The sequence below is a fragment of the Grammomys surdaster genome, unplaced genomic scaffold (genome assembly GCF_004785775.1).
Source record: "Grammomys surdaster isolate TR1022 unplaced genomic scaffold, NIH_TR_1.0 126013, whole genome shotgun sequence".
In the NCBI taxonomy this organism is placed as follows: domain Eukaryota; kingdom Metazoa; phylum Chordata; class Mammalia; order Rodentia; family Muridae; genus Grammomys; species Grammomys surdaster.
The window spans coordinates 406,831-434,716 of NW_021620828.1; the positions used below are offsets into that span (position 1 = coordinate 406,831).

A 27,886-nucleotide genomic window follows, 5' to 3' on the forward strand; every position below is an offset into this window, starting at 1 on the left:
TCTCTCTCTCTCTCTCTCTCTCTCTCTCTCTCTCTCTCTCTCTCTCTCTCTCTCTCTCTCTCTCTCTCTCTCTCTCACACACACACACACACACACACACACAAAGAAAAGAAAGTCCCGTGTCCCACAGGGAGTTGATTAAGAACAAAATCTACATTTAATAAGAGTCTATGGCTCTCAGTTATATGTTGACTCTACATTACTAGTTAGAAGCCTGAGTAATCTCATTTATCAGACAGTTCGTGAAGTTCATGAGAAAACGTGAAAAGGAAACTAGAGGGTTAGCCAGGCATGATGCTACATGCCTGTGATCCCTGCACTTAAGGAGGTAGAAACAAGAGGATCAGGAATTCAAGGCCAGCCTCGGCTATACAACAAGACTAGCCTGAGCTATGTAGACACTGACTGAGAACTAATAAATGTGCCACGCACAATGGTCTCGCCAGCAAGACGCACGCGGACACCAGGATCCTTCCTCAGCAAACGTTTATTGTTAATGAAAGGAGGAAGACCCCGGGCCCGAAAAGGCACTGCTTATATACCCCTGGAGGGGCGTGTTCATTTCTGATTGGCTGCTTACTCGTTACCCGCCAAAAACGCCCCGGGGGTGGGCTATGACTTGGCGCACGCTCACTTCCCGCACATGCGCAACAGCTTGTTTATCGGGATGGGCAGCGGATGTCAGCGCCATCTTGTAATAGCGATTGGTCTCGCCGCAGGCACTACGGCGGTAGCGGCTTCCTACAAATAAAGAAAAATAAAAATGACTAGGAGATGGCTCAGAGGGTAAAGTGCTCACTGCACGAACAAAATGACCTGAGTTCAGATCCCCGTGATCCATGCAAAAGCTGGGCATGGCGGCACACTCTTGCAACCCCAGCACTCCAGAGGGGCTGTGGCAGGGAAACGGGTGACTCAGGAACTCACTGGCCAGCCAACCTCGAGGAAAGGGCAAGTTCCAGGCTCAGTGAAAGACCCTGTTTCAGAAAATAAGATGAAGAGAAATGAAGGAGACCATCCAGTGCTGACCTCTGTCCTCAACACAGCACACACACATGCAGGCAGAGAGAACATAAAACATAGGAAGGAAGGAAGAAGGGAAGGGGAAGTGGCTAGGAAGGTAAGGAAAGATAAGGAAAGGAGTGAGGAGGGCAGGGGAAGGGGAGAAAGGGTTCATACTCAAGTCAATCAGCCGAGATGTTTCTGCCTCTTAAATGTGAGGAGTTCCGTTTGTTCATGTTGAAAGATCAGTATCGAGCACTTGTGAGCAAGAAATCTGCGGTGATTGAGAGATGTTTTCCTGTCAACTTCTCAGTGAGTGTGACCGCAGACAGCCAGACTGGATGATGTTGTCGTGAAGAAACTTGAATTGTGTTCAAGAGAATGGGGGAATGGAGAACTGACAGGGTGCGAGAGTAAGCCCAGCATGGTAGCCTGGGCTACATACTGAATTCTAGGCCAACCTGGGCTACGTCGTGAAACTTTGCCTAAAGTAAAACAACCAAGATAGAAACCAGATGTGGTAGTATATGCATCTGTAATCCCAGCACTCAGAAGGCAGAGGCATGAGGACCACAAATTTGAGGCCAGCCTTACAGTGTCGAAGAAGAAAAAGAAGAGGAGGGGAGGAGGAGGTGGAAGAGAAGGACAGAAGGAAGTGGACGGAGCAGAAGCATCATCTAAGAAATGTGAGTTATCACAAAAGTTTGAGGCTACCCAAGGCTTTGTAGAGACGTCCTATCTCCAAAACCAAGGGCTGGGGTCTAACACCTGCCTGGAATCCACACGGCCCTGGATTTCATCATAAGCCCAATCTGCACAGGGAAATTTTACTAAGTTAAGCATAAATATCCAGTCTCCAGTATAACCATATCATATGTATTTCATCTTTGGATTCTCACGGAGTGAGGGTTTCCTGTAGAGTGGATAGAGCAAGGGGAAGGGTACCCCATGAGTACCATGAAGAAACTAGAAAGGGCATGGGGCCCAAGCTGTCTTCACAGCAGGTCTCATTGCTTCACACACATTGGCTGTAGAAAGTTACTCAGAAAATCGGGCGGTGACAGCTTGGGACCTACTGTGCGTAACTCTGACTCAAGGCTGGGGCACGAGAGGCCCTGTGCTGGGCACTGTTGTGTCTCCACCGGAGAAGACTGCTCAGACACACGGGTTTAAGCAAATAGAAAGTGTCTTAGCCAGCCAGCTATTACACTGGGTGTTCAGGATCCCAGTGTAGCCCTGAGCCTTTCTCAGGATGAGCTTTTAAGCACAATATATCTTAGGTTGACATAGTTCAATTAACAAGAGCAGTTAGCCAGAAGCCAAACTACAAAAAATCAAAAGGCAAAACTTTAGAGACTTTCCCAGAACTACGGACTTTGATGGGTTAGGTCTTCAGTTTTGTTTGCAGGAGGGGATGCTCTCTACATGCTGAGTTCTGCAGCCTGAACGGGCCTGAATGGCATTTCTATCGTGAGTCGGTCATGCTAAGGTCTGAGGACCTGGTTTTTGTGAATGAGTTAAATCATGGACTCACCCGGCTGTAAAGAGGAGGTATAGTCACTCCCAAGGACCACTAATCTAACCAAAGTGACACATAATTGCCTGTACAGCTTAAGATCCATTGGCCCTCCTGTTAATCCAACCAGAATAAGAATTAAAGGCCCAGCCAGTGCTGGTAGCAATGTAGCTAGCCAGAAGGACCAAGAGAACAGAGACGGGTACAAATTATTTTATTGTATCTTCGTCTCTTTTTCTTTTCGAAGTTTTTCCCTTCGAAACATGCAAGGTTTTTTTTTTAATTACTCCTAATCAATTAGCATAGAAACAACAGCTTTCTCTCAAAGTAATACACAGTCCACCTTATCTCATGAGACATTTAAGTGTAAGCCTCTCCGTTTCTGTAGGAGGACCACTTCTGCCAGAGAATCTACTGTTGTTTTAATTCAGAAATAGAAAGGTATAATACCTCTAGGTCCTGATCAGCCTGTATACTTAGTTTTTGTTTTGTTTTGTTTTAAAGATTTATTGATTTATTTAATGTCTGTGAGTACACCATTGCTCTCTTCAGACACACCAGAAGAGGGCATCAGATCCCATTGCAGATGGTTGTGAGCCACCATGTGGTTGCTAGGAATTGAACTCAGGACCTCTTAACTGCTGAGCCATCTCTCCAGCCCTTGTTTTGTTTTGTTTTGTTTTGTTTTGTTTTGTTTTGTTTTGTTTTGTTATCTCCCATGATGCCAGCCCAACAAGGAATGCAACAAAGACAGATCTATCTATCTATCTATCTCTCTCTCTCTCTCTCTCTCTCTCTCTCTCCCTCTCTCTCTTTCTCTCTCTCTAATAGTATGGGGTCCATATCAAAATGTACTTTTCCCCCTCTCCTATTATACGGATAAACTGGAGATAGAATGTGTACTAAGGTTCAGAAAAGGGTTTTCTCAGTTTGGAAAGCATTAGAAGAGGCACATTTAGTCAAACCATTAGTACATACCAACAACGTAGTCTCAGGGTCATAGTTACATGGCTATTGTCCAGATGGGTTAACCCGCAAGGCGGGGCAGCAGGCATCAGAATAAGGGCAAGTAGCTAGGTAAAAGGTTTTGTGTATTAGACAAGTACCAGAACGTGGTAGGTACTCTGACATCAATCTGAGCTACCTCCAATCACAGTGAGTTTTGTTAGTCAATGGCTGACAACAGTCTGGTTCGTTCCTATCTTTATAGGCACACAGGGGCTGGGGCCTAAGCATAACCAGCAATCCCGGCCAGTTTCTGTCTGGGAATAATTAAGTGGTGGGCCTTATCAAGAGTGGCAAATAGTGGTGGCGCACGCCTTTAATCCCAGCACTTGGGAGGCAGAGGCAAGCAGATTTCTGAGTTCGAGGCCAGCCTGGTCTACATAGTGAGTTCCAGGACAGCCAGGGCTACACAGAGAAACCCTGTCTTGAAAAACCAAAACAAAAAAAAGAGTGGCAAATGTATATAGAGATCCCTTGGCTTCCAGGATGGTGGGGGGAAGTGCAGGAATGGTGGAGGGTGTTGGTTGGGCCCTTGGCATGTGTGGGACCCAAAGGCCTGGGAACCTTGAGGGGCAGTTTAAATCTTTGCCTAGCATCCATTCCTGTGGCATTAAAGTCTGATTCCCCAAGTTTTCCCTGTTTCCCAAAGAACCAGAATCTTAAGAAATTTTCCAGGAAGCCTCTGTTTCACAACCCCAATTTTTGCAATGGAAACTCCCTAGCTCTTTGTAACTAGGGGGCCCACCCACAGGGCATGCATAAAATTGTAAACTCTGAATTCCCAACTGAAAAGGTAAACCCCCACATCTCTTTTTCAATACTACCAAACCTTTAAAGCAGGCCATCAGTGAGCAAACGTCAAGATGGATGTGAGATGCTGGTCTGTAGTCACATGCTAACGCCTTCCCAGTATCTGTCTTTCTCAACTCCTAAGTCCAGGCCTGAGGGCACTGGGAATTGGACCATGGCCATGTCTGTATTCATATCAAACATAAGGCTCAGGAGGAGGTAAAGTGAGCAGAGAGTGGAAGGGCCCCCAGACCTGATAAAATCTTAATTGTAATGACTCCATAATTCGGTCTTCCGTCTGGTGTCCTCTATCAACCCGTGGATTCCAGCTGTCCATTTTTCTGCATCCTCTGTGTCCGCTTGGTTGTACCATGGAGTTGCAGGCAGCACTGGGTTGGGATGTGTCATCAGAATATCAAGAGGCCCCACTTGTTTAGAGTCACTTGCCTTGTCAGACAGCCAGATCAGCAACCCAGTTTCTCTTGCCTCAGAGAAGTTATCTTTTTGATGTCCTTGGCAGTGGAGGATACCAACTCATGGAGGAAGCCAAATGGCCTCCAGGAGGGTCAGGATTTTCTCATTGTTTTTAATGTCCTTCTCCCAGTGTTGAGAAACCTTCTTTCCCCATAGATTATACTGTGGACATGCACCGTAGTAAAAGCATACCAATTGTCCATGCACATAGAGGTCAGCTTGCCTTTTCCCCACTGGGTCGGACGGATCAGTTCTGCTCTCTGGCCTGAGGTACCTGGTTTGGGCCTAAGTCATCTCAGTTAAAGTAATTACTACAACTCCCAAGTACCTGGTTTCATTTTTCATCTTGTGGCAGTCATAGATAAGTATCTATAGGTTGATATCAGGCAAGATCGTAGCAGGATGCATAGCGGTGGGTTTCTCAAACTAGACTCAAAAGTGGCCCAGGAGTAGGCCTGGTACTGGGTCACACAGGCATTAGACAGCCAGCATTCTGGTGTTCCTCAGAGAAGCATCTCAACTGCATGGGATACTGTGAGTATAAGATCCTGACCCAGAGTTATCTTGGTTGGTTGGTTGGTTGGTTAGTTGGTTGGTTGGCATTAGCCTAGCAGTAACCACCACAGCTCTTACACAGGTGGCTTATGAGTCCATCTTGTGACTACAGGGCCCATTTGTTTGGACAGGTATGTCACATAACATATCCATGGTCCCCAGAGTCTGGGTTAAAACTGTCTTGTAACGTCTTTGTTCATGGACAAACAGATGAAAAGGTTTAGAGGCACCTGGAAGTGCTAGGACTGGAGTGGAAATCAGAGGGACTTTTAGTCTTTTGTCTAGTCTCAGTCCAGATTAAGGACTCAGTGCCCCCTACCCTGCCATGTACTGGGGCACAGAGGCCTGCTCTATCTGCAAACTCCGGTATCCAGAGGTAGCAATACCTGATGGCACCCAGGATCTCTTGAACCCATCTTTGTCTGTGGAGTTGGGATCCAAAGGATGGCAGCAATCTACTCTGAGACAGGCTCCTTTTGCCTTCCCTCAACTGGTAGCCAAGAAAGGTAGGTAGCCTCTGATGTACAAAGCTGGGTGTCCTTAGCTGACATAGTGTAGCCCAGGGTCTGCAAGTCTTGTTTCATATTCAGTTTTAGAGACTAGAAGGTGGTTATTTATTCATGTTTACATGATCCAGTCCCAGGATCCTCTGACGGAAGGGCAGGAGGAACACATTTACAGTCTCATCAAACAGGGTCCAGATAAGTTGCCCACTCTAACCTCCCTCTGGGCCTGTCCATCAAAGAGTAGAGACGGATTGGCTCACCTCTGCCAATGGGAGGCTAAAGATATATACCTGTTTCTCTGCAAAAACCAGACTCATGAGAATCAGAGGTCTTAGGTTTCTTCACAGGCAGGAGAGATATATTCCAGAGTGAGTTGCAAGACACCATATGCCTGTTTCTCCAAGCCAGGCAATATGGACTGCAATTTTTCTCTATATTCCCCACCCCCACCCCTGCCCCAACCAGGTCACTGGATATTGTTTACTCTGGCAGCAGGGACCAGGAAAGTAGCAGAACTAGTTAGTTGAACAATTATAAGAAGTTGGTGTTGGGCCAGTTCTGGGGAGTTGATTTCTGCCCATACCCCCAGGAATCTTTATTGTAAGCCTGGGCAATAGTCCAACTGTATCTTTTGATTAGGGGGAAAACTTGCAGCTCGGAGACACTCTTCTGACAGAGGGTAAGATACCAAAATTTGGCTGTATATCTGGACGTCTAATCACATCTCACCATCAGAGGTGGTGGTGGCTTTCAGATTATGCAGAAGGTCTAGTCTCTCAACCAGTTTTTTGTTGTTAAACACTGTTCTAGTTAGAGTTTCCTTGGCTATGAAAAGACACCGTGACCAAAGCAACTCATGTAAAGAAAAACATTTAATTGGAGCTGGATTACAGTTCAGAGGTTCAGTCCATTATCATCAAGGCAGGAAGGCAGCGTCCAGGCAAACATAGCACTGGAGGAGCTAAGAGTTGTACATCTTGTTCCAAAGGTAAACAGGAGAAAACTGTCTTCCAGGCAGCTAGGAGGAGGGTCTCATTGCTCACTCCTACAGTGACACACTTCCTCCAACAAGGCCATACCCACTCCAACAAGGCCACACCTCCCAGTGTGTCACTGCCTGGGCCAAATATATTCAAACTACTACACTTTTTGAACTACATTCAGAAACTGGAACCAATTTATCACTTTAATTTTTTTAACTTTTTATAGCATTTTTATTAATATATGGGGATGACTGAATGACAAAGGAAATCTTTTCAGCAGCTGTCTTTAATAATTCTTCTAAAAAGGACCTAGACAAAATTGTGTAAAGTCTCCTTGGTCTGAGTAGAGTACAAAGGAAAATTCATTCTATTCAAGCTGCGTTGTCCAGCAGTTATTCAACCTGCCTGGCCCAGGGGCAGTTTTTCTAATTTTTTTCAGAGAATGGTAGATTTTGAGTTTTCCAATTATATGGATTATTGGTTGAAAATGAGGAACAAATCATGAAAGCAGACGGAGTGGACTTTCTTTTTTCCTGTTCCCTGGGACTACTTAGAGCAGGCAGGGGACCTGAGGGAAGGTACATCTCAGGGGAAGTATTTCTCTGTCTGGGTCTGCGTTCTGTTTAAATGGCAGAGATTCCCTGGTCAAGAGAGGTCCAGTCCTCCCCACCTCCACACAGGGACCAAACCGACCTAGACCATAAGCAGGAGTCAGTAAGAAAACAAGCAAGCACTCTGGGAGTGAAGCAGCTGGAGGACTTTGGTTTTGGTTTTGATTTGTGGTTTTTTAGTTTTTGGTTTTTTGTTTTGTTGTTGTTGTTTGTTTGTTTGTCTGGGTGATCTGATAGAGGCAAAGGATTTGGGTCCCCAGTAAGAGGCACAGTTCTTAAGCTGGGGATGGAGGGTGCGCATGGAAAGTCTCACATCACAGAAAGTCAATACAGAGAAACAGAATGGGCAGAAACATATAGGAAGACATACAGATATATATATATATATATATACACACACACACACACACACACACACAGAGACAGACAGACAAAAACAGACACACAGAGACAGACACAGAGAGAGACACAGAGAGATGGAGACAGAGGGAGACAGAAAGAGACTCAGTAAAGAAACCAGGGAGAGAGGACGCACCACACATTTCTACACCTGAACAGACAGAAGGACCCAGCAACATCTCTCTGGATCAGGGGCAATATGCGACCTGTCCTATATGTCCAAATAGAAGGTACCTTAACCACACTTACCTCTGGACGTGATAGATCAGGTAACTTTCTAATTTGTTTTCTTTGGGGGTAGAGGTATCAGACCCCTCCAAAGTGTCCTTAGGCAGCCATTGACCAAAGGGAGTCCTGGAGACCTAGGACATCTTAGACTGCACACTCCCTAGGAGCCCTTTGACTACTGGACTCTTCCCTGCTTTAAGGGGATCTGAGTGAGACCCCTGGTATCTTGAGGTTTGGTCTCTGAGGATCTCAGCGGAACCTCCAGAAATGTTGTAGGATACCCTCTGTCTTAGAGTTTTACTGTTGTGAACAGACACCATGACCAAGGCAACTCTTATAAGGACAACATTTAATTAGGGCTGGCTTACAGGTTCAGAAGTTCAGTCCATTATCATCAAGGCAGGAGCATGGCAGCATCCAGGCGGCATGGTGCAGGAGGAGCTAAGAGTTTTATCTTCATCTGAAGGCTGATAGGAGAAGATTGGCTCCCACGTGGTTAGGAGGAGGGTCTCATCTCCCACCCCTACAGTGACATTTCCTCCAACAAGACCACACCTCCCAATCGTGCCTCTCACAGGGTCAAGCATATACAAATCACAACACCCACCAAAAAGACTATTCAGGCATGGTTTTAAGCCAATAGAAAGTCTTAATTAGCCAGCCAGTGGTATTCAGAACCCCATTGTAGCCCTAAGACTTTCTCAGGGTGAGCTTTTAAGCACAAAAAAATATATCCTAGGTTGACATACTTCAGTTAACAAGAACAGTTAGCCAGAAGCAAAACCACAGAAGCCAAAAAGCAAGGTTAGTACACTTAGAGACTTTGCCAGAACTATGGACTTAGATGGACTAGGCCTTCGTTTTTATTTGACAGATGGTGCTGACTACATGCTGAGTTTTGTGGCTTGATTAGTACTTCCATCATGGCTTCAGTTCTGCTAAGGTCTGGGGCTACCAAGGAATAGGGGTCTATTACAAGCATCAGGGACTCAGTTTGGGGCAAAGCAGATATAGTCTTTTCTTAGAATTTAAATCCAGTGAGAAGTACAGAGAGCCCATGGTTCCCAAGGAATCTTCTGGAAGAAGGAAAGCAGAGTAAGGTTTACAAGGTAATTATAGCAAGCATAAGAGAAAGTCAAATACATGGTCACTCTGGAAGAAACGTGGGGGTCAATAGTGAGACAAAAACTATTTCAGAGGATCTCAACGTGAACAGCTTCTGAGCTCAACAGAGATGCGTCACTTCCCAGCAGAGCTGGAGCAAAAGGAGACACGGCCTCGCGCCCTGTGGCCCGGACAGTGGCACAGACTTGCCCCACACTTCCTGTCCTCTCTTTGCTCTTTCAGATTTCAACCAGAGGAACAGATGCAACCCGGCTGTGTGGGCAGCAAGGTTCCTCTCTGGGGAGCCATCCTGGTCACAGGGAATTTGTATCCTCAGGGAGGAGCCTGCGGCTGACCTTCCAGGCACACTCCTCCTCCAAGAACAAAATCACACACCTCCACAGAGGCTTCCTGGCTCTCTACCAAGCCGTAGGTGAGGGTCTCTCTTGAAGTGTGGAACCTCTGTGAGCCTCATCCCTGGTCCCTGACCCCTTGAAAAGCCAAGTGGAAGCATGAGTGACAGGTGGGGATTGGGGATACCTAACCTGACTCTATCCTTGTCCCAGCAGGGACCTTGATAGTGGACAGCCCAGTTAGGAGGCAGCCATGGCTTGGCTCCAGGCATTAATTCCAGGACAGGTTTCTGGCCCTGTAAAGCTTACAGATTGATGAGGAGAAATCAGAAAGCCAGGTTAGTAAGTGGAATTCTAGATTTTGAAATGTGACTCACTCTTTGAGAAAATAGTATTTGCACGTAGTGTCTTTAAAATTAAGGTGTAGAAAGTAAGACTTCCTCTGAGGTCTGGCCTTCATCGCTGATCATACTTCCCAGAAATAGCCCTGCTTTCCATCTACCAGATAGTCTCTCAAAGACACACACCCTTGAAGCTCCACGGGATCATCTGTGTGTTGCGCTGTGTACGTAATGTTCTGACGTTGCCATTTTTTAAGTTCAAGATGTCTTTTTATAGCCTTACTTTTTAGATGTTCTCTTATTGTGTGTATATGAGTGTTTCTCTTGCTTATATGTTTGTGCACTGTGTGTGTGTGTGTGTGTGTGTGTGTGTGCGCGCGCGCACACGTGGGCACGTGCTACACGCGCACCTTGTACCTACAGAGGCCAGCAGAGGGCATCAGATCACCTAGGCTAGAGTGCTAAACTGCCATGTGGTAGCTGGGAACTGAACCTGGATCCTCTGGAAGAGTAGCAAGTGGTTGTCACTGCTGAGCCATCTCTCTAGCCTCAAATTCAGTATGTCATAAAGGCTATTTCTCATATATATGGTGAGCATTGACTTGTTATGTCTTTAATAACACACAATATTTTCTCAATAGCTGTACTGTATACTTAGTGAGTTGGCCATGAATCCTTTCTTGCCACCAACAGTGTGGCTGTGTGTATCCTTACACACACATCTCTGAGCACATGTATGACAATTTCTTTAGGGTAAAGTCTTAGAGATTTAAATGCCAGGTTATAGTACATTTGCATTTTTAAATTCTGAAGTTGTTTAACTTCTCTCCAAAGAAGTTTTGCTAATTAATACTCCTGGCAGCTCTGACTGGGGAGGCCAGCTTCTCCACAGTTCCCTTCTCACAGTTGCTTTCAAGCTCTTGGAGTCTTAAAAAACATAATCAGTGAAAGACAGTTTGGATTTTGCTAAGTCTTGTGCACTGACCTTATAGAAATGGCCAGAGTCGTCCCCGGAATTACCACCAGTTTGCAAGCCTCTATGTGTCCCTGAGAACTGCTCTTTCCCCGCAGCTGTGAACCAACCCAATGGGTACACTGAGGCTGTCACCACACCTGGAGCTGACCCTCCCAAGATTCAGAACTACTGCCAAGATCCCTGCTATGAGGCAGAACAGACAGGTGAGCCCCCACCTGCTGAGTTCTGAGCACCCATCCTATTGGGGGTCTGGATACCCCAATCCTTCACTGCCCCTCATTCTGCTCTGCAGGGACACTTAGCTGCCCATCCTTGGGGAAGCAGAAGCACAGACAGGATGGACAGGAGGTTCCCGAATGTGTACCAGGTGAGTAGCTACCTTCCTGGTGCTGTTGCAGTGGCCAGATGCCAGCAGGCTTCGGCTGTCACTGAGAGGGCTGGGACATGGGGTGAAAGGAAACACTGGGACAGGAAAGGGAGGTGAAGGCAGAAGGTTCGAAGTCAGAGGACCCAGGAAATAAGAAGCAAGGAGCTCCCCCCTCATTCTCCAACGGTCTCAGAGAGATGGCTGGAGGAAGCTCTGTGGTAGATTACGTGCCTGAAATACATGGCGTCTTGAGTTCAATCCCCAGCAACACACACAACAAACACACATACACACACTTTCAAATGTACAAATGAATAGATTTTTAATCCAAGTATTGGGGTTCCAGCCAGCCTAGCATAGTAAGTGAGTTCCGAGTCAATGAAAGACCCTGTCTCAAAAAACCATATGAATCACACCTGGTGAAAGACAGCCAAGATTGACCTCTGGCATGCGCGCATGTGCACACACACACATACACCCCACTTCTTTCTCCCCACTCCCCCATAACATTTCCACCACTTACCTACTTTCTACTCTGTGGATTTGTCCATTCTGGACATTTCATACAAGTGGAATCATACATTATAGGAGTCTGTATGCCTGACTCCTCCCCTTAGCACAATGCTTTCAGGGTTATCCGCGATTTAACAGCACTTCCTTCCTTTTGTGTGTTGTGTTGCCTTGTGCTTTGCTTTTCTTTGCTCTAGACATTCTCATACCCCAGGATGGCCTCAAGCTCCCTATGTGGCCAAAGATGATCTTGAACTGATTTTTCAACCTGTTTCCCAAATTCTGGGGTTACATCCATGCACCAACATGCCTGTCAAAATCCATATTTTCAAATGAAAAAGCCCTGCCCCTCCCCAACAAAATCTGATCCATGGAACACTAAAAGGTAGCCTGGGTTCGGGGCGTGGGTGGCATGGGAGATGTTACAAATGAGGGAGTGACATAGAAAACAGACAAAAGGCACTCAAGACATACCGTGGGCCAGGCAGTGGTGGCGCACGCCTTTAATCCCAGCACTTGGGAGGCAGAGGCAGGCGGATTTCTGAGTTCGAGAGTTCGAGGCTAGCCTGGTCTACAGAGTGAGTTCCAGGACAGCCAGGGCTACACAGAGAAACCTTGTCTCGAAAAACCAAAAAAAAAAAAAAAAAAAAAGACATACCGTGGACCAGAGATGGCCCCATCAGCGTTAAGAAATGACTCAAAAATGTCTGAAGCAGCAGCAGGGGAGAAGGCCTCAGTGTCCTGTCCCTTGCATGATTTATGCCCTCACAGTGTCAGGATTGATTTTCTGCTCAGATCAGTACTTGTGACACACATGCTTGGAAGGTCCTGGCCCTCTGCAGAGTCACACCCGGGAGCCTCCTCACACGGATCACAGCACCTCACGGGTCTCTAACCTAACCTCCACAGTTGCTGATCGCTCTTCTCACCCTCCTCTCTTGCAGTCTGTGGAAGACCAGTTGTCCCCATTGCCGAGAACCCTAACACTTTTGGTTCTTCCCGAGCTAAGCTGGGCAACTTCCCCTGGCAAGCCTTCACCAGTATCTACGGTCGTGGGGGCGGAGCCCTGCTGGGTGACAGATGGATCCTGACGGCTGCCCATACCATCTACCCCAAGAATAGCATCTATCTCAGGAAGAACCAGAGCGTGGAAGTGTTTCTGGGTCACACAGACATAGACGAACTGCTGAAACTAGGGAACCACCCTGTCCGTAGAGTGGTGGTTCACCCAGACTACCGCCAACATGAGTCCCACAACTTCAGTGGGGATATCGCCCTCCTGGAGCTTGAGCACAGAGTCCCCCTGGGGCCCAACCTCCTCCCAGTCTGTCTGCCCGACAATGAGACCCTCTACCACAGCGGCCTGTGGGGTTATGTCAGTGGGTTTGGTGTGGAGATGGGGTGGTTAACGACAAAGTTGAAATACTCAAAGTTGCCTGTAGCTCCCCGGGAGGCCTGTGAAGCCTGGCTCCACCAGAGGCAGCGAACTGAGGTGTTCTCTGACAATATGTTCTGTGTCGGGGAAGAGATGCGGATGAACAGTGTCTGCCAGGGAGACAGTGGCAGCGTCTATGTGGTGTGGGACGATCGTGCTCTTCACTGGGTAGCCACAGGCATCGTATCCTGGGGCGTCGGGTGTGGCAAGGGATACGGCTTCTACACCAAAGTACTCAGCTACATGGATTGGATTAAGAGGGTGATTGAAGGTAAAGACTGACGCCAGAAGGCCTGAGCTGGCTGAGCCAGCCAGCCAGTCAGCACTGAGGAGCTCCCAGCTAAGAACCGGCAGGAGTGAGGATCCATTCAAAGTCAGGAGACCCTATTTGAGTCACTGGTTCAGCAACCCGCTGCCAACAGAAAGCCCCGCCTCCCCGAGCCTATGCTGCCGTCCCAGATCAGAAGCAGTTCCTCCTTCTCACTTTCTGCTCTCCTGGGTTTTATACTAGGGGAGCCCTGGGAATCTAAGCAGCTTTTGCTTAGAACGTTTGTTTGTTCAAGGCAGGGTTTCACTCTGTAGCCAGGCTAGCCTCAAACTCAGGGCAATGCTCCTGTTTCAACCTCCCAAACACTGGGATTACAAGCACGTACACCTGGCATCGTCACCACGCTTGTCTTTTCTAATTCCCCGGCCTCAGTTATGGACAGTTTCTTCTGTATTTACTCATGGACTTGTGTTTCTTAAATATAAGGGAGACCCTTACAATGAACCTCAAACCTGCAAAGCAGCGGGCTTCGCCCCCAACCTCAGCTTCGACAGGCAATCCTGGCAATGCTGTTTTCATTTTACATCTACGGTAAGCCAGGAGCATCGCCTGTGGTCTCACCCAATTCTCGCTGGCATAGGGTGTGTTATCTGTCATTCACGTCTCACAATGAGGAAACGGAAGCTCCCATAGGTCCGGTGGCTTGCGGAAGTCCCACAGCTGGTTGACTGAGGCTTCATTCCGCCTAGAGGGCTCTCAGGGATTCCTCTCAGTTGCCAGCAAGACCTACCTTAGCATCCACTTCCCCTTCCGGGCTCCACGGCTTTACAGACGCCTGTTTCAGTGAAGGTTGTACCGTCAGCTCTTACTTTCCTGCTGACCCTCATCACCTAGGGCATTGCAAGCCTGAGAAGCTGAACTCTTTAATTTGTAGAAAAGATTTGGAGTGATTTACACTAAAAGACAAAAATAAAATGCTAGAGTTCGGTAACAATAGAGAATGAATACCATAAAAGAGAAAAAGAAAGTACATTAGTGTTGAGGTGAAGGCGCTCTATTGTCAAAGGTTAAATTTATCTTTGGAAAAAAACAGCAGCATCCAAGCTAAGCATGAAATACACACTAAATCTCAGCCACGTGGGAGGCTGAGGCAGAAGGACCATATATGTTCAAGGTCAGCTTTGATCTCATCTCAAAATTAACATAAAAAATTTAAAAAAAAATAGCAGGGTAGTAGTGGCTCATCCTAGCACTGGGGGAGGTTCAAGGCCAGCCTGGTCTACAGAGTCAGTTCTAGGACAGCCAATGCTACATAGAGAAACTCTGTCTTGAAAACCAATAAATAAGTAAATAAATAGCAGGAAATAAATATGGTTGATTCTACTTTTTAAACCCTATGCACAATTCAAAAGACTATTAAAAATTATCTAGGGGTTAGGAGCGATGGCTCAGAGGTTAAGAGGTCATTGGAATGGAATCACAAAAAAAAATGGCAGCTCACAAATGCCTGTAACTCCAATTCTGGAGTTTCCAACACCCACCCTGTGGCCTCCACAGACACTGCATGCACAGGTACACATACATACATCCAGGCAAACCACTTATGCACACAAACTACAAAAAAATAAATTCTTTTTAAAAATAAATAGGTTTAAAGTAAAAGTATTCTAAAAATACTAAACAAGTTATTTCAGGTGGAGTGATTTTGACTAATTTTTCTCTTATTTTCTACTGGCTAAATTTTAAGTAATAAGTTATATCATTCTTATTGAAATTTTTATTTTTATGAAAAATTATATATTTTTCATATTGACAAAGCAAAATACATATAATTTGTCCAGATCTATGTAATCATTTTTATCTCTAGATACAGATTTAAATTTTATTTGGATGTTAAGACAGAGTGGAAGTGGGGTTAGACCTGAGGTGGTAAGGTCCAGGTTTGGCATTTGGGGGAAGGGGAGTCAAGTCACATGACATTGTAAGAGACCTCAGAATCCCTAGAAGCAATGAGGATGAGACTGCTTCAGTTGATTTGCTTTCTTGGACCACCCTCTGGCTACCTGATCCCTCTGCCTTCATTATAAACATGCAACACACACACACATACACACACACACACACACACACACACACAGCTCTTAGGATACCAACACGCAATCCACTAGGCAAGATTTCCTCTTTCTTCTGTCTTCTGATCTAGTCTATTTCCTTCTCCGTCATCACTTGTCTTTCCTGATCTGTGACAAGGCCATGGACCTTACTGTGATAAAATCTTGGGACACTCCCCCAACCCGCCCCCCAACCCATCCCCCTACCCCTCTACCCCCCACCCCCTCTACCTCTCTACTCCCCCCCCACACACCCCGGCACTACCTTCAGGCTTCTGCTCCAGTGCACAGTACTGCTGGGAAAACCTTCCAAACCTTGGTGGGTTTTGCATCTTATGTGTACCTGCTCTCCAGCCTCATTCCAAAACAACTGGTCACTGTCAAGTGGGAGGCTGCCTCCATCTTTGTGGGTCTTTAAAGTTCACAATCTGACCCCAAATGCAAATAATTCCGTTTGTGGACGGGGGGCGGGGGGGAGGAAAGGGATGGAAGTTTCCTCTAATAAGGAACATGCCACAGGAACTGGGGGGCCGGCTCTGCAGCCCAAGCCTCCACAGAACAAAGTGTCGTAAATTTTTTGGTGCTGAGGACACAGGAGCAAAATTTTTAAACAGGACGCTATGTCCTTGTGGACAGCACAGCTGCCTCGGGAACCTGATTTCCCTCCTAAGAAGACGGAGTCACTCTCCCTCCGCAGCCACACCCTTCGCTTGAAGCGCTAAGTAATTGTATCCCTGAGGACTAGAGCTGACCCGAGGTCCAGGAAAAGATGTTTCTTCCACTCTGCAGCTGCCCAATCTTCCGTAAGATCTAAGTTCACTGGCAAGCCAGTTCAGGGATGGAGGCGGGGGCTCAAAGCCTAACCTTGCTCTTGCTTTTAGGGTCCTGAAACATAGCAACTCTCCCACACCCACACCAGTACACCAGTCTTCCCGCTCCGGTGCCCGCCTCAACCCAGTTCACCTCACCCTGTGCGCTTAAACCCCAGCCATTCACTCCTGCACCGCCGCTTCTAGGTGAATAAAGATTGTGAGATTCCAATAGGAAGGCTTAAGGGTTTCCACAGCTTGCGATGCCTGTGGCGAGGAACCTCGAATAAAGTACAACTAGCAGTCCCCGGGGAAAGTCTCCCAGGAAATGTTAATCCGATTTAGAGACCCCCAGAGTCTGGCCCTCCAAACCAAACGTTTCCCCGACCCTTAAAGTTCAGGCCATTCCCCACGTGGACCACCAGATGGCACCAGCAAGCAACGGGGATTTCAAAAACAAAACTAAACTGGGAACTCAGAGATTTTTTTTTGTTTATGCAAATGGTTCATTCCCTGCAACATTCCTCCGGGAATGGTCACCCCTCCACTACCACAGTCCTTCCCTCCCCCATATGCCCACTTTCTCCTTCAACTTACAGTGCCTGAAGACTGTCAGGAGAGCTGAGGACACAAAACATACTGGCCTAGAAACATGTGAGTAAGACTGGTGGGTACCAAAGGAGGAGGGAGGAGTTGGGCATGGGAGGTAAATGTGCTCCCACATTACTAAGAAAGAAGAAGGAAAGAAAGGAAAGGAAAGGAAAGGAAAGGAAAGGAAAGGAAAGGAAAGGAAAAGAAAGGGAACAAAAGAACAGGAACACAATGCCCTCCTTCCTATAGTCCCATCTCCAGCACACATACTTCTCAGGGACAGTCATCAGCCCTCCTCCAGGGACCAGACCAGACAGGAGCTGAGGCATGTCTAAGGGTCTGACTCTGTGCACATAACAGGGTAATAGTGAGGGGAGGGAACTCTCTGAGTGAGAAGAGAACGGGGCGCCCCCGCCCCTCATGTGTGTTTCTCAGACATCATGAAGGGTTTCTCCCAGGGGCCTTTGCTAAAAGCTTGGGAACCTTTGCAGAGCCATCACTGGAAAACTTCACCCTCAGATAGCTGGTCCCAAGCCAGTCCTACTCCAAGAAGAAAAGGAGACAAAAGAGAAGGGCAGACAGAGGAGGCAGCTCTTGGGCTGGGGGTGGGGAGTACAATGGAGCACGGTGACCTACGGACTGGGCACTGACCTAGGGAGACGCAGATGCTGCCACTGCAGAGGCTGCCGCTGCTCCCATTCACAGGGCATGGGGGATGATGGGGCAGTTTAGTCATCCCGTCCCTTGTCCGAGTGGCAAGGGTGCTGCACCCCTCCAGCACCACAAACACTCCCCCTCTCTCCTTGACAGGCGGCTCTTTGCCCTCCTGGTGACCCTGTTCTGTGGGGTGGAGGGCTCCATCTACCTCCCTCAGAAGTTCTATGGAGAGGTGACCTCCCCTCTGTATCCCAAGCCTTACCCCAGTGACTTGGAGACAACCACTGTGATCACTGTCCCTGCGGGATACAGAGTGAAGCTAGTCTTCTGGCAGTTTGATCTGGAGCCTTCTGAAGGCTGTTTCTATGACTATGTCAAGGTAGGTGTCAGACTGGGAGGGAGGGGAGACAAAGCTGGAAGTTTGTGCTCTGAATACCCTGGACGGTATGCCTGCACCCCATGGTTGTGCAGCTCTGTAGAAATGCTGGCCTTGACTTTCTGGTGCCATGGGGGAGGTATTCATGGGCTTTTGAGGCCTCAGTGAGACTCATGGGGAAAAGGGGCGGGGAGATTGTTCCAGGAGATTTTACTGTGTATTGGAGTTAGGAGATGGCTAATCATAAGACCTTAAGAAACTACTGTGCCTCAGTTTCCCTGTATGGCAACCTACCTCATCAGCAACACGAGGAAATGAAACATGTGACAGATATCACATGTCCTTAAAGGAAGACAAGGACCTTAGTCACCCTTGATCTGTAACCTTCAAAGCGTTTCTTTCTTGGCCTCATCTTTCTATATCCTGTAAAAATAAAAAGCAGGATCCAAGCAGAGCCTGTGTCCTTCCACAAACTATCACAATTAAACCATGATCCAGGCAACAGCCTGGAAGCTGTGAAAACCACACCTCCCCAACAAAGAGGACACAACAAGTCTGCAGCGTTGAGGGAGGGGTGCATTCCGCAGCAAAGCTAGCAAGGAGAATGTCTTCTGCTTTGGAGAAATTACGGAATCTGTGAGACAAAGCACCCAAGATACCAGGTGATGCTGGCCAGTGCCGAGGCCGCTGAGTGCCATTTGTACGATCATGTTCGGTTGGGTCTATCAGGAGGCTGAGCGGAGCGCGGCTTTTAAAACAATGAAGTAGAAAGCAAAACAAAATAAGCAAAAACCTGGGCATGGTAGCACAGTCCTGATCCCAGATCCTAGGGAGACTTAGAACATTCCAGACCAGCCTGGGCTATATACCGAGTTCAAGGCAAGCAGAGGGCATTTAGTAAAGCATGTTGTCAAAAAACACCAAGGAGGAAGATGAGAAGGGGAGAGGGGAAGAGGAGGAGGAAGAGGAAGGCAATGACAGAGACTACAGGTGATCGACCCAAGCTCTAGGAACAAAGGAACAATAAAGGTGACTGGGGACCAAGATTCCTGGGGAAGGGGGGTACAGGAAGTGGTAGGAAAGAAATGAGATCGGAACCTCGGGATGGGGTGGGGGGCAGAAAACAGGGAAGAAATGATGTACCAGGCACAGGATGACAGGTGAAGGGTTAGCCAACGGTTGGGACGAAGGCAGAACTGTAAGTTCAGTCACAATCCAGAGCTGGCGAGATGGCTCAGGGGATAAAGGCCCTTGTCTCCAAGTCTGACAACTCTGAGTTCAATCTCAAGGATTTCCATGACAGAGGGCAAGACCTGACTCCTGCAAGTTGTCCTCTGTGCTCCACATGTACACCCCTGTAACATGTCCCTCAATACAGAGAGAGAAAGAGAAACAGAGAGAGACAGAGACAAAGAGAGACAGAGACAGGCATTAATAAATGTCTTCAAGGCTAGCCTAGGCTACATAGTAAGATCCTACCTTAAGAAAACAAAATTAATGAAAGGCTGGGATGAACCGACAAGCATCACTCTGGGGTGTGCACAGCAGCCGGATCTGACAGATAGGAACATTAAATCATGATTCAATCCAGGGAGGGCCGTCGCTGGCCTGCCACACGGGACCAGGTTCCTTAGCAGGGCTTCTCTGGCTTGTCCTCCCTCCAACAGATTTCTGCTGATAAGAAAACTCTGGGGAGGTTCTGTGGACAGCTGGATTCTCCCCTAGGCAACCCCCCAGGAAATAAGGAATTCATATCCCAGGGAAACAAGATGCTGCTGACCTTTCACACAGACTTCTCCAACGAGGAGAATGGGACTATCATGTTCTACAAGGGCTTCCTGGCCTACTACCAGGCTGTGGGTGAGTGCTCCCCGAGGCCAGCCCTTCCTTCTGGCCTCAGCCACAGGGGTGGGTAGGGGGCAAGTCTGAGCCCTAGTACTTTCTTAGTCTCAACCAGGAGTTTCTACCCTTTGATCATTCAGTTCCCAGATAAAAGACACAAAACTTTTAAATTTATAATAAGCCTTAATCAGCGCTAGGGCAGGGCAGATATCTACCTTCTATGCTATTCCATCTACTTCCCTGTTGACCCTGAGCTATGACTTGCGGTGTTCCGCCTGGGCTGCCCTGACTCAGACTGGCCAGCCCTCATGGGTAATTCTCATGATGGCTTACCCCCTGGTGTCTTCTCTTCTCTCCACCTTCTCTCTCTTCCTTTGTGGTCCTTCTCAGACCTGAAGCCAGGAAACCAAAACTTTACCTACCTCTCTGCTGCCCAGGTATAGGTTTATTCAACCAATAATTTTAAATTAAGGAGCAAGGCCACACACCTGGGGTTGTATACCTGGGGTTTCTCTAGTCCCTGAGGGCAACCAGACCTAGAGGGACCAGTATTTAGCATTACAATACAGAGTAACTGGCCAAACCTCAACAGAACCTAAAGAAGTCAGAAGCCTAGCTTTCCTTATTTTTCTCCTCAAGATGGGGTCTGACAATCTGGACTCTGCTGCCAATCTTGACTCAGCAGTTCCCGGAGACCTTTAGAGACGTAAAGGGGCCAGAAGTGGACTTTGTCTCCAGGCTTCTGGTACATGACTCTTTGAGAAAAAAAAGTACAAAAGTCTCTGGACAGAGAACTGGACAGCACAACAGTAGCACATCTGACCCCAGAATTCTGTGGACAGGAACGTAACCCTTCCTTCTGGAATCCCTTCCAGACCTTGATGAATGTGCCTCCCAGCCCAACTCAGTGGAAGAGGGTTTGCAGCCCCCATGCCAACACCTGTGTCACAACTATGTGGGAGGCTACTTCTGTTCCTGCCGTCCTGGCTACGAGCTTCAGAAAGATGGACAATCCTGCCAGGGTGAGGCCGAGTGGGAATGGGGGATAGGCAGAGGCTTGCTGGGCCAGCCTAAGAGCCCTAAAGGCCCCCTCTGGTTCTGCTTTTATAGCTGAGTGCAGCAGTGAGCTCTACACGGAGCCCTCAGGCTATGTCTCCAGCCTCGAATACCCTCAGCCCTATCCACCTGATCTACGCTGCAACTACAGCATCCGGGTAGAGAGGGGCCTCACCGTGCACTTCAAGTTCCTGGATCCTTTTGAAATTGATGACCACCAGCAAGTACACTGCCCCTATGACCAGCTCCAGGTACAGCTATACTTTACACTTTCTTTCACTTACCCACATGGCTCCCCCGGTCCCTGCTTCTTCCTGGGACCTCTGACTGAGTGGGACAGGAACACATTTCTGGCCAGCTTCAAATAGGTCTAGAATAGCTCCCCTACAACATCCAATGGGTCCTAGGGGTCCTTTTTCACCTGCAGCTGAAAACACACACCAGGTAGGATTCCATCTCTACTGTCACCCTTGGCCACCCAAGTGAACATGTGTCAAAAATGTCCCCACTGGAGAAATAGCCACAGTCTCCACTCCTCTGCCCATCAGATCTACGCTAGCGGGAAGAATCTGGGTGAATTCTGTGGAAAGCAAAGGCCTCCAGACTTTGACACCAGAAGCAATGCAGTGGATCTGCTGTTCTTCACGGATGAGTCAGGGGACAGCCGAGGCTGGAAGCTGCACTATACCACAGAAAGTGAGAGGTTTAGGGTGGAGTGTGGCCTTCTGGGAAACTTGTATCTAACATGCATGAAACCTTGGGGTACTGTCTCTAGCCCCCTAAACTAAAATAAGATACTAAGCACCTCCCCTGCCTGCCAGTAATGAGGGAAACGGGAGAGGGGACCACTGGCTCTAACAAGAACATGCCCTCTGGCCTCACCAACAGTCATCAAGTGCCCCCAACCCAAGGCCCTGGATGAGTTCACCATCATCCAAGATCCCCAGCCTCAGTACCAGTTCCGAGATTACTTCATTGTCACGTGCAAACAAGGCTACCAGCTCGTGGAGGTAAGAGACTGGGGGTGACAGGAGAGATCCTGTGGGTAGCCCAGGAGGAAGAGATGGGCAGGTCTCAAGTAGAGCCATGGAGGAGGGGGCTGGAAGAATCGATGTCTGCTCTCGGATCTGAGCAAACATCAAAGAGACTGAAGTTCAAGGTCCATTCAGGCTACAGAGCAAGCTCAAGGCCAACCGGGGTGACTCGGTGAGATCTTGCCTCAAAGTAAAAAGTGAAAAGGAGGACCGAGGATACAGCTCAGCAGTAGAGGGCTTGCCTAGGATGCAGGTGGCCCTAGATTCAATGCCAGGTACTCCAAAGAAGAGAAAAAGAATCTACTTTGCCTGCATAAAGGAAACACTCAGGGTTTTGTTTGTTTGTTTGTTTGTTTGTTTAAGAACCTGATGTCTTAGCCAGATGGTAGTGGCTCATGACTTTAATCCTAGCACTTAAAGGACACAGAGGAAAGTAGAGACAGGTGAATCTCTGTGAATTCAAGGTCAGCCTGGTCTACAGAGAGAGTTCTAGAACTGCTACACAGAGAAGCCCTGTCTCAAAAAAAGAGAGAGAGAGAAGAAACAACAGAGAGGAGAGAGAGAAAGAGAGAGGAGGGGAGGGAGAGAGACGGAGGAGGAGGAGGAGGAGGAGGAGGAGGAGGAGGAGGAGGAGGAAGAAGAGGGAGAGGAGGAGGAGGAGGAGAAACTGAAGTCTGGGCTCCTTGCTTGGGCATCTAATTCTGTCAGTCTGAATAGCCTGGGCACCCTGACTATTTAAAACTACCCATTGGAGTTTGGAGGGGCAGCCAAGTTTAAACACTGTTGGACCACTGTAATTACTCACTGTAGCAGTAAAAGCAGACGTGAGGGCAGAGCTATCCTAACCTCTTCAGCATCACACGGTGGCTTCTGTACAGAAAGTACAAACACCCAACCCTCCCGGCAACTTGATACATCTTGGTGGTCTCACCACAGGCCCACTGCCCTGTATCCAGCTTTGCAGGCTGACAGAGGTGTAGAGTTAAGTAGATGGGGGAGAAAGAATGGTTGGCTGGTGCCCAGGCTAGATTTAAACTCTTTATCCTCCTGCCTCTCCTGAGTGCTGGAATTACAAGCATTTGCCCTTAGACCCATCTGATTCTTGCTCTTAATAAGTTATTCATAACCAGGGCAGCGGCACCTACACCTGTAACTCATGTGGAAACTCAGGCAAGAAAACCATGAATTTGAGGCCAGCCTGGGCTACATAGCTAGTTCTAGGACAGCCTAGGCTATATAACAAGACCCTGTCTCAAAAACAAAATCAAATTTTCCAATATTATCAAGTGAACGCCACTCTTTGACCCTGTGCCAACTGTCCACTCACCTGCCATGTCACCATGTTGAACATCTATGAAAGGGTCAGAAGGTACTAGCAGTTTAGGGAAAGCCCTGGACTTTAAGAAAACTGCAGTGTGGGAGAGAATGTGATGGAGAACCTTGACTGTTAGACCGTTTCAGGAAGAGGGAGAAGCCTGGGTCTTCTCTAGAAAATAGTCTTTGTTTTGATACAAAAGCATAATCCTGACTTGTCTTTATTACACTTTGGGAGGGAGCAGGGAGTCCAGTGGAAACAGGCAGGAGTCTAAAAAGAAGATTATTGAATCTACCAATTAGCCTTGCTGTTACTTTCTGCTTTGGAACTCAGCATCCCACCTGCAGCCCTGGATTAAGAGCACTAGCTAGGGAGAATGAGGAGGAGGGAGGAGGAGGAGGAGGGACGCCTGTCAGGGAGCTGAGGTATAAGAGACGAACACAGCTGCTGTCGCATTCCCACACCCAGGGTGCAGCGTGGAAGTGGGGGGACCTTGTGCTGATGGCACGTCTAACTTCCGCTTCAACAGGGAAATCAGGCACTGCTCTCCTTCACAGCTGTTTGCCAGCATGATGGCACGTGGCACCGTGCCATGCCCAGATGCAAGAGTAAGTCATACACTGGCTGTCTGGGAGGGAGAAAGACCCCTCATCTCTGAGGGTCCCGCCTCATCTCCGAAGGTCCCGCCTCATCTCCGAAGGTCCCACCTCGTAGCTTGCTCTGAGTTCATAGCCCACCTCAGAAGCTGCTTAGTCCCCATCTCAGGCCTGATGGGCTCGGCCAGAACTGAATTCACCCCATCTGTTGCAAGTGTCCACCCTACTGACCATTCTGCTCTGAGGCTCTCTGAGACCCCTCATTACCCCCACTGAAGTCTCTGCACAGGTGTCCTCCACTCCCTTACAACCCTGTGTTCTCTCTTAAGTCAAGGACTGTGGGCAACCCCGAAGCCTGCCTAATGGAGACTTCCGCTACATCACCACAAAAGGCATGAACACCTACGAAGCCAGTGTCCAATATTACTGCCATGAACCCTATTACAAGATGAAGACCAGAGCCGGCAGCAGCGAGTCCGTGCGAGGTAGGAACTGACGTCCATCACGACCCTTAGTCCTCTTTCAGCTCTGAGGGACACCTGACGTTTCTTCAATGGAATCCTGGGTACCAGATAAAGGATTCTACATTACAATGCAAAAACAAAAAACAAAAAAACAAAAACAAAAAAACAAAAAAAAAAACAAAACAAACAAAACCTAATGGTTTGAAGAAAAGAGCACCAAGCCAATGAAAAGCAAAGACTCGAATCTCGTAAGCCACCAGTTTTCCCTCACCACCACAGCCATTACCAATACTACCACTACCAGTAACAGTCCACTAACCACCAATAGCGCCCATACCAGCACAATACCACCATAGCCACCACTGACACACTACCAATACCACCATCATCACCATCGTCACTTCCAACACCAACAGTTGCCACCGCCTCACCAACACCAGCACCATCAAAGCCATAGGCAACACCAACATCACCACCAGACAGATGCTACCACCATTACCAACACTGATCTTCAGTACACGTTATCATCACCACCAGCATCACCGTTACCAAAACCAGTATCCCCATCACCACCGTCACTGTTATCACTGCCGCATCAACACTGCCTCCACCATGTCCACTCACTAGCGATACCCATAAAACCATTGCCACCCATTCTACCATCACTAAGAACGGGGCACCACCACACGTACAGTGACATTCCCCCTCTGTGCTCCCTCTCCCAGGCTGCCATGTTGTGATCTTTTGCATTCAGGTTTACTTAACGATTCTCAAACTCATCTGTGGGAAGGTTGGTCGGTTTATTATAGTCGTGGAGAGTGAACCTAGGGCCTCTCTCATGAATCCAAAGCATGCACTCTTACCATTGAGTTCCAGCATGCCCCATTGGTATCTTTAATATTCTGTTCTCCTTTAATATTCTGTTCTCCTCTTCTTCCTCCTCTTCCTCCTCCTCTTCTTCTTCCCTCTCTCTATTTCTCTATTTCTCTCTCTGTCTCTCTCTGTGTGTCTGTGTTTCTGTCTCTCCTCTCTCTCTCTCTCTCTCTCTCTCTCTCTCTCTCTCTCTCCCTCTCTCCAAACACTCTGTGTAGCCAAGGATGATTTTAAACACCTAATCTTCCTCCCCCTATATCCCAAGGATTACAGGTACTTGCCACCACATCTAACTAAAATTTCTCTTTAAATTAAAAAAAAATCAAGACTGAGTATATTGCTCAATGATAATGCACTTGCATAGCATTTGAGAGTCCCTGAGTCACATATTTAACACTGGAAAGAAGGAAGGAAAGAAGGAAGGAAGGAAGGAAGGAAGGAAGGAAGGAAGGAAGGAAGGGTTTAATCTTAATATTCTCATTTTTAAAAATGAAGATAATATATGCTTGAAAGTGTCATTATACTGGCTGGGCAGTGGTGGCGCAAGCCTTTAATCCCAGCACTTGGGAGGCAGAGGCAGGCGGATTTCTGAGTTCGAGAGTTCGAGGCTAGCCTGGTCTACAGAGTGAGTTCCAGGACAGCCAGGGCTACACAGAGAAACCCTGTCTCGAAAAACAGAAAAAAAAAGTGTCACTATATTTAAATGAGATAATACAGATAAAATACTCAGCAACTAACATGGCAGAGTGTCAGCAATCAGGAGATGTAGCTATTGCTGGGTGTGGTCCTGCACTCCTGGAATACCAGCATTTGTGTGACTACAGCTGAGGATGGAGATTTTGGAGCCAGCTTGGGCTATATAGCAAATTTAAGGTCAGCCTGCTCTTAATAACAAATCCTGGAAAGAGACATACAGGAAGGAAGACATGGCATTATCATCAGCAATCCTGCTACACATCTGTAATCCAGTCACTGGTAAGCTCAGATGGCTTCCTTCCAGGGTATCTACTTGTACACGTGCACACCGCCTCAAATATACATAGCTAAGTGTTCTGATTTTTTTTGACTCAACAATAAGACAAAATATGTGTATGGAGTCTCTTAACATTTCTATATATCCATATAGATTTGAACCAGTTTATTTTGTTCCCTGACTGTGATGGCTTCTTCCTCCAACCCCCTATGTAACACCCTCAGTGTCCGATGGCCTCTGCTGCCTGCTTTTCTGGCCCACCACCTCCAGCCTTGACCCTAACTCTTTTTATCCGCAGGGATATACACCTGCACAGCCCAAGGCATCTGGAAGAATGAAGAGGAGGGGGAGAAAATGCCCCGGTGTCTGCCAGGTAAAGAGTGGATGATCCAGACGTCGTTTGTGGTATCCTGAGAAAGAGCGTGGTACATAGAGAGAGTAAGGCGATGCCTTAGCTCCAAGGGAAACACCGTGAGGAGTAAGGGAAAAGGAGCGAGAGTGAGTGTCCCAGGAGAAAAGAGAGAAGTACAGAAAATCTAAACTGGTCCTCATGGTCTAGTGCTCACACAGACAAGGAATCGGAGAGTAAAGTCGAGAGAAATTCCCAGAAGGAATTAGTAAGAACAAGGAGAGTTAGCCAAGAATGGGCCGAAGTCTGGACTATGGGAACAGGAAGATAAAGAAGAGAGAGACAGAGAGGTACAGGGGGAGGGAAGGAGGGGAAGGGGAGGAGAGTCAAGAGCAGCAGAGGTGGAGGGTAGAAGGTTGGAGCAAAAGAGGGAAGAAGGTGCGGGACCTGGGGCTAACGGTTCTCATCCTGTCTCTCTGCAGTCTGTGGGAAGCCTGTCAACCCTGTGACACAGAAGCAGCGCATCATCGGAGGGGAGACAGCCAGTCCGGGCAACTTCCCCTGGCAGGCGTTCACCAATTTCCACGGGCGAGGGGGTGGGGCCCTGCTTGGAGACCGCTGGATCCTCACGGCAGCCCACACTATCTACCCTAAGCAACACCACAAAGGAAATGACGATGCCAATCCCAGAACACATGTTTTCTTGGGCCACACAAACGTGGAAGAGATCGAAAAATTGGGATATCACCCAGTCCGTAGGGTCATCATTCACCCAGACTACCGCCAAGATGAACCTAACAATTTTGAAGGTGATATTGCTCTCCTGGAGTTGGAAAACAGCGTCACACTGGGCCCTAACCTCCTCCCTATCTGTCTCCCAGACAATGAAACCTTCTATGACAAAGGCCTCATGGGTTATGTCAGTGGTTTTGGGATAACAGAAGATAAGATAGCTTTTGATCTCAGGTTTGTCCGACTGCCTATAGCTGATCGAGAGGCATGCCAGAAATGGCTCCGGACAAAAAAGAGTAATGATGTATTTTCTCAAAATATGTTCTGTTCTGGGGACCCAGCTGTAAAGAGTGACGCCTGCCAGGGAGACAGTGGGAGTGTTTTTGTAGTCAGGGACCGCAGTAGTGATACCTGGGTGGCTTCAGGCATCGTGTCCTGGGGCCTTGGGTGTGGTGAGGGATATGGCTTCTACACCAAGTTACTGAATTATGTTGACTGGATCAAGAAAGAGATGGGAGACGAAAACTGAACCCAGCGTTCACTAGGTCAGCAACCAGGGTGTAGTGTATAAAAAAAAAGGTATCTGACCAATTGCTAGTAACCACTATGATTCTCATATTAAAATCACAGATGAAGACAGTCTATAGAATAAATTCTCTTTTCTATAATCCCATCAACATTCTGGT

At 47.7% G+C, this 27,886-nt stretch overlaps 2 protein-coding genes across 2 annotated transcripts in view; both read left to right on the plus strand.

Annotated features, from left to right (window-relative positions):
* C1rl (complement C1r subcomponent like) overlaps positions 1-14,805 on the plus strand; it is a 20,025-nt gene extending 5,220 nt beyond the window's left edge. Inside the window, exons 3-6 of the mRNA XM_028754424.1 lie at positions 9,416-9,605; positions 10,938-11,045; positions 11,135-11,209; positions 12,664-14,805. Coding sequence (XP_028610257.1) covers positions 9,416-9,605; positions 10,938-11,045; positions 11,135-11,209; positions 12,664-13,436 — 1,146 coding nt within the window. The 3' untranslated portion in view covers positions 13,437-14,805. The remainder of the gene's footprint in view (positions 1-9,415; positions 9,606-10,937; positions 11,046-11,134; positions 11,210-12,663) is intronic.
* A 2,020-nt stretch (positions 14,806-16,825) lies between these two features.
* On the plus strand, positions 16,826-27,877 carry C1r (complement C1r). The gene is made up of 11 exons (XM_028754496.1): positions 16,826-16,996; positions 17,744-17,969; positions 19,634-19,826; positions 20,684-20,830; positions 20,919-21,115; positions 21,413-21,560; positions 21,753-21,874; positions 23,743-23,821; positions 24,139-24,294; positions 26,418-26,492; positions 26,951-27,877. Coding segments are annotated over exons 1-11 (2,124 nt in total). The 5' UTR covers positions 16,826-16,994; the 3' UTR covers positions 27,730-27,877.
* Positions 27,878-27,886: the final 9 nt, after the last annotated feature.

What these genes read in the sequence shown, in the direction of transcription:
- C1r (XM_028754496.1), top strand. An exon ending in TGCCATGCCCAGATGCAAGA is followed by an intron (nt 23,822 to 24,138) that starts GTAAGTCATACA and finishes TTCTCTCTTAAG; the next exon opens with TCAAGGACTGTGGGCAACCC. An exon ending in CAGCAGCGAGTCCGTGCGAG is followed by an intron (nt 24,295 to 26,417) that starts GTAGGAACTGAC and finishes TTTTATCCGCAG; the next exon opens with GGATATACACCTGCACAGCC.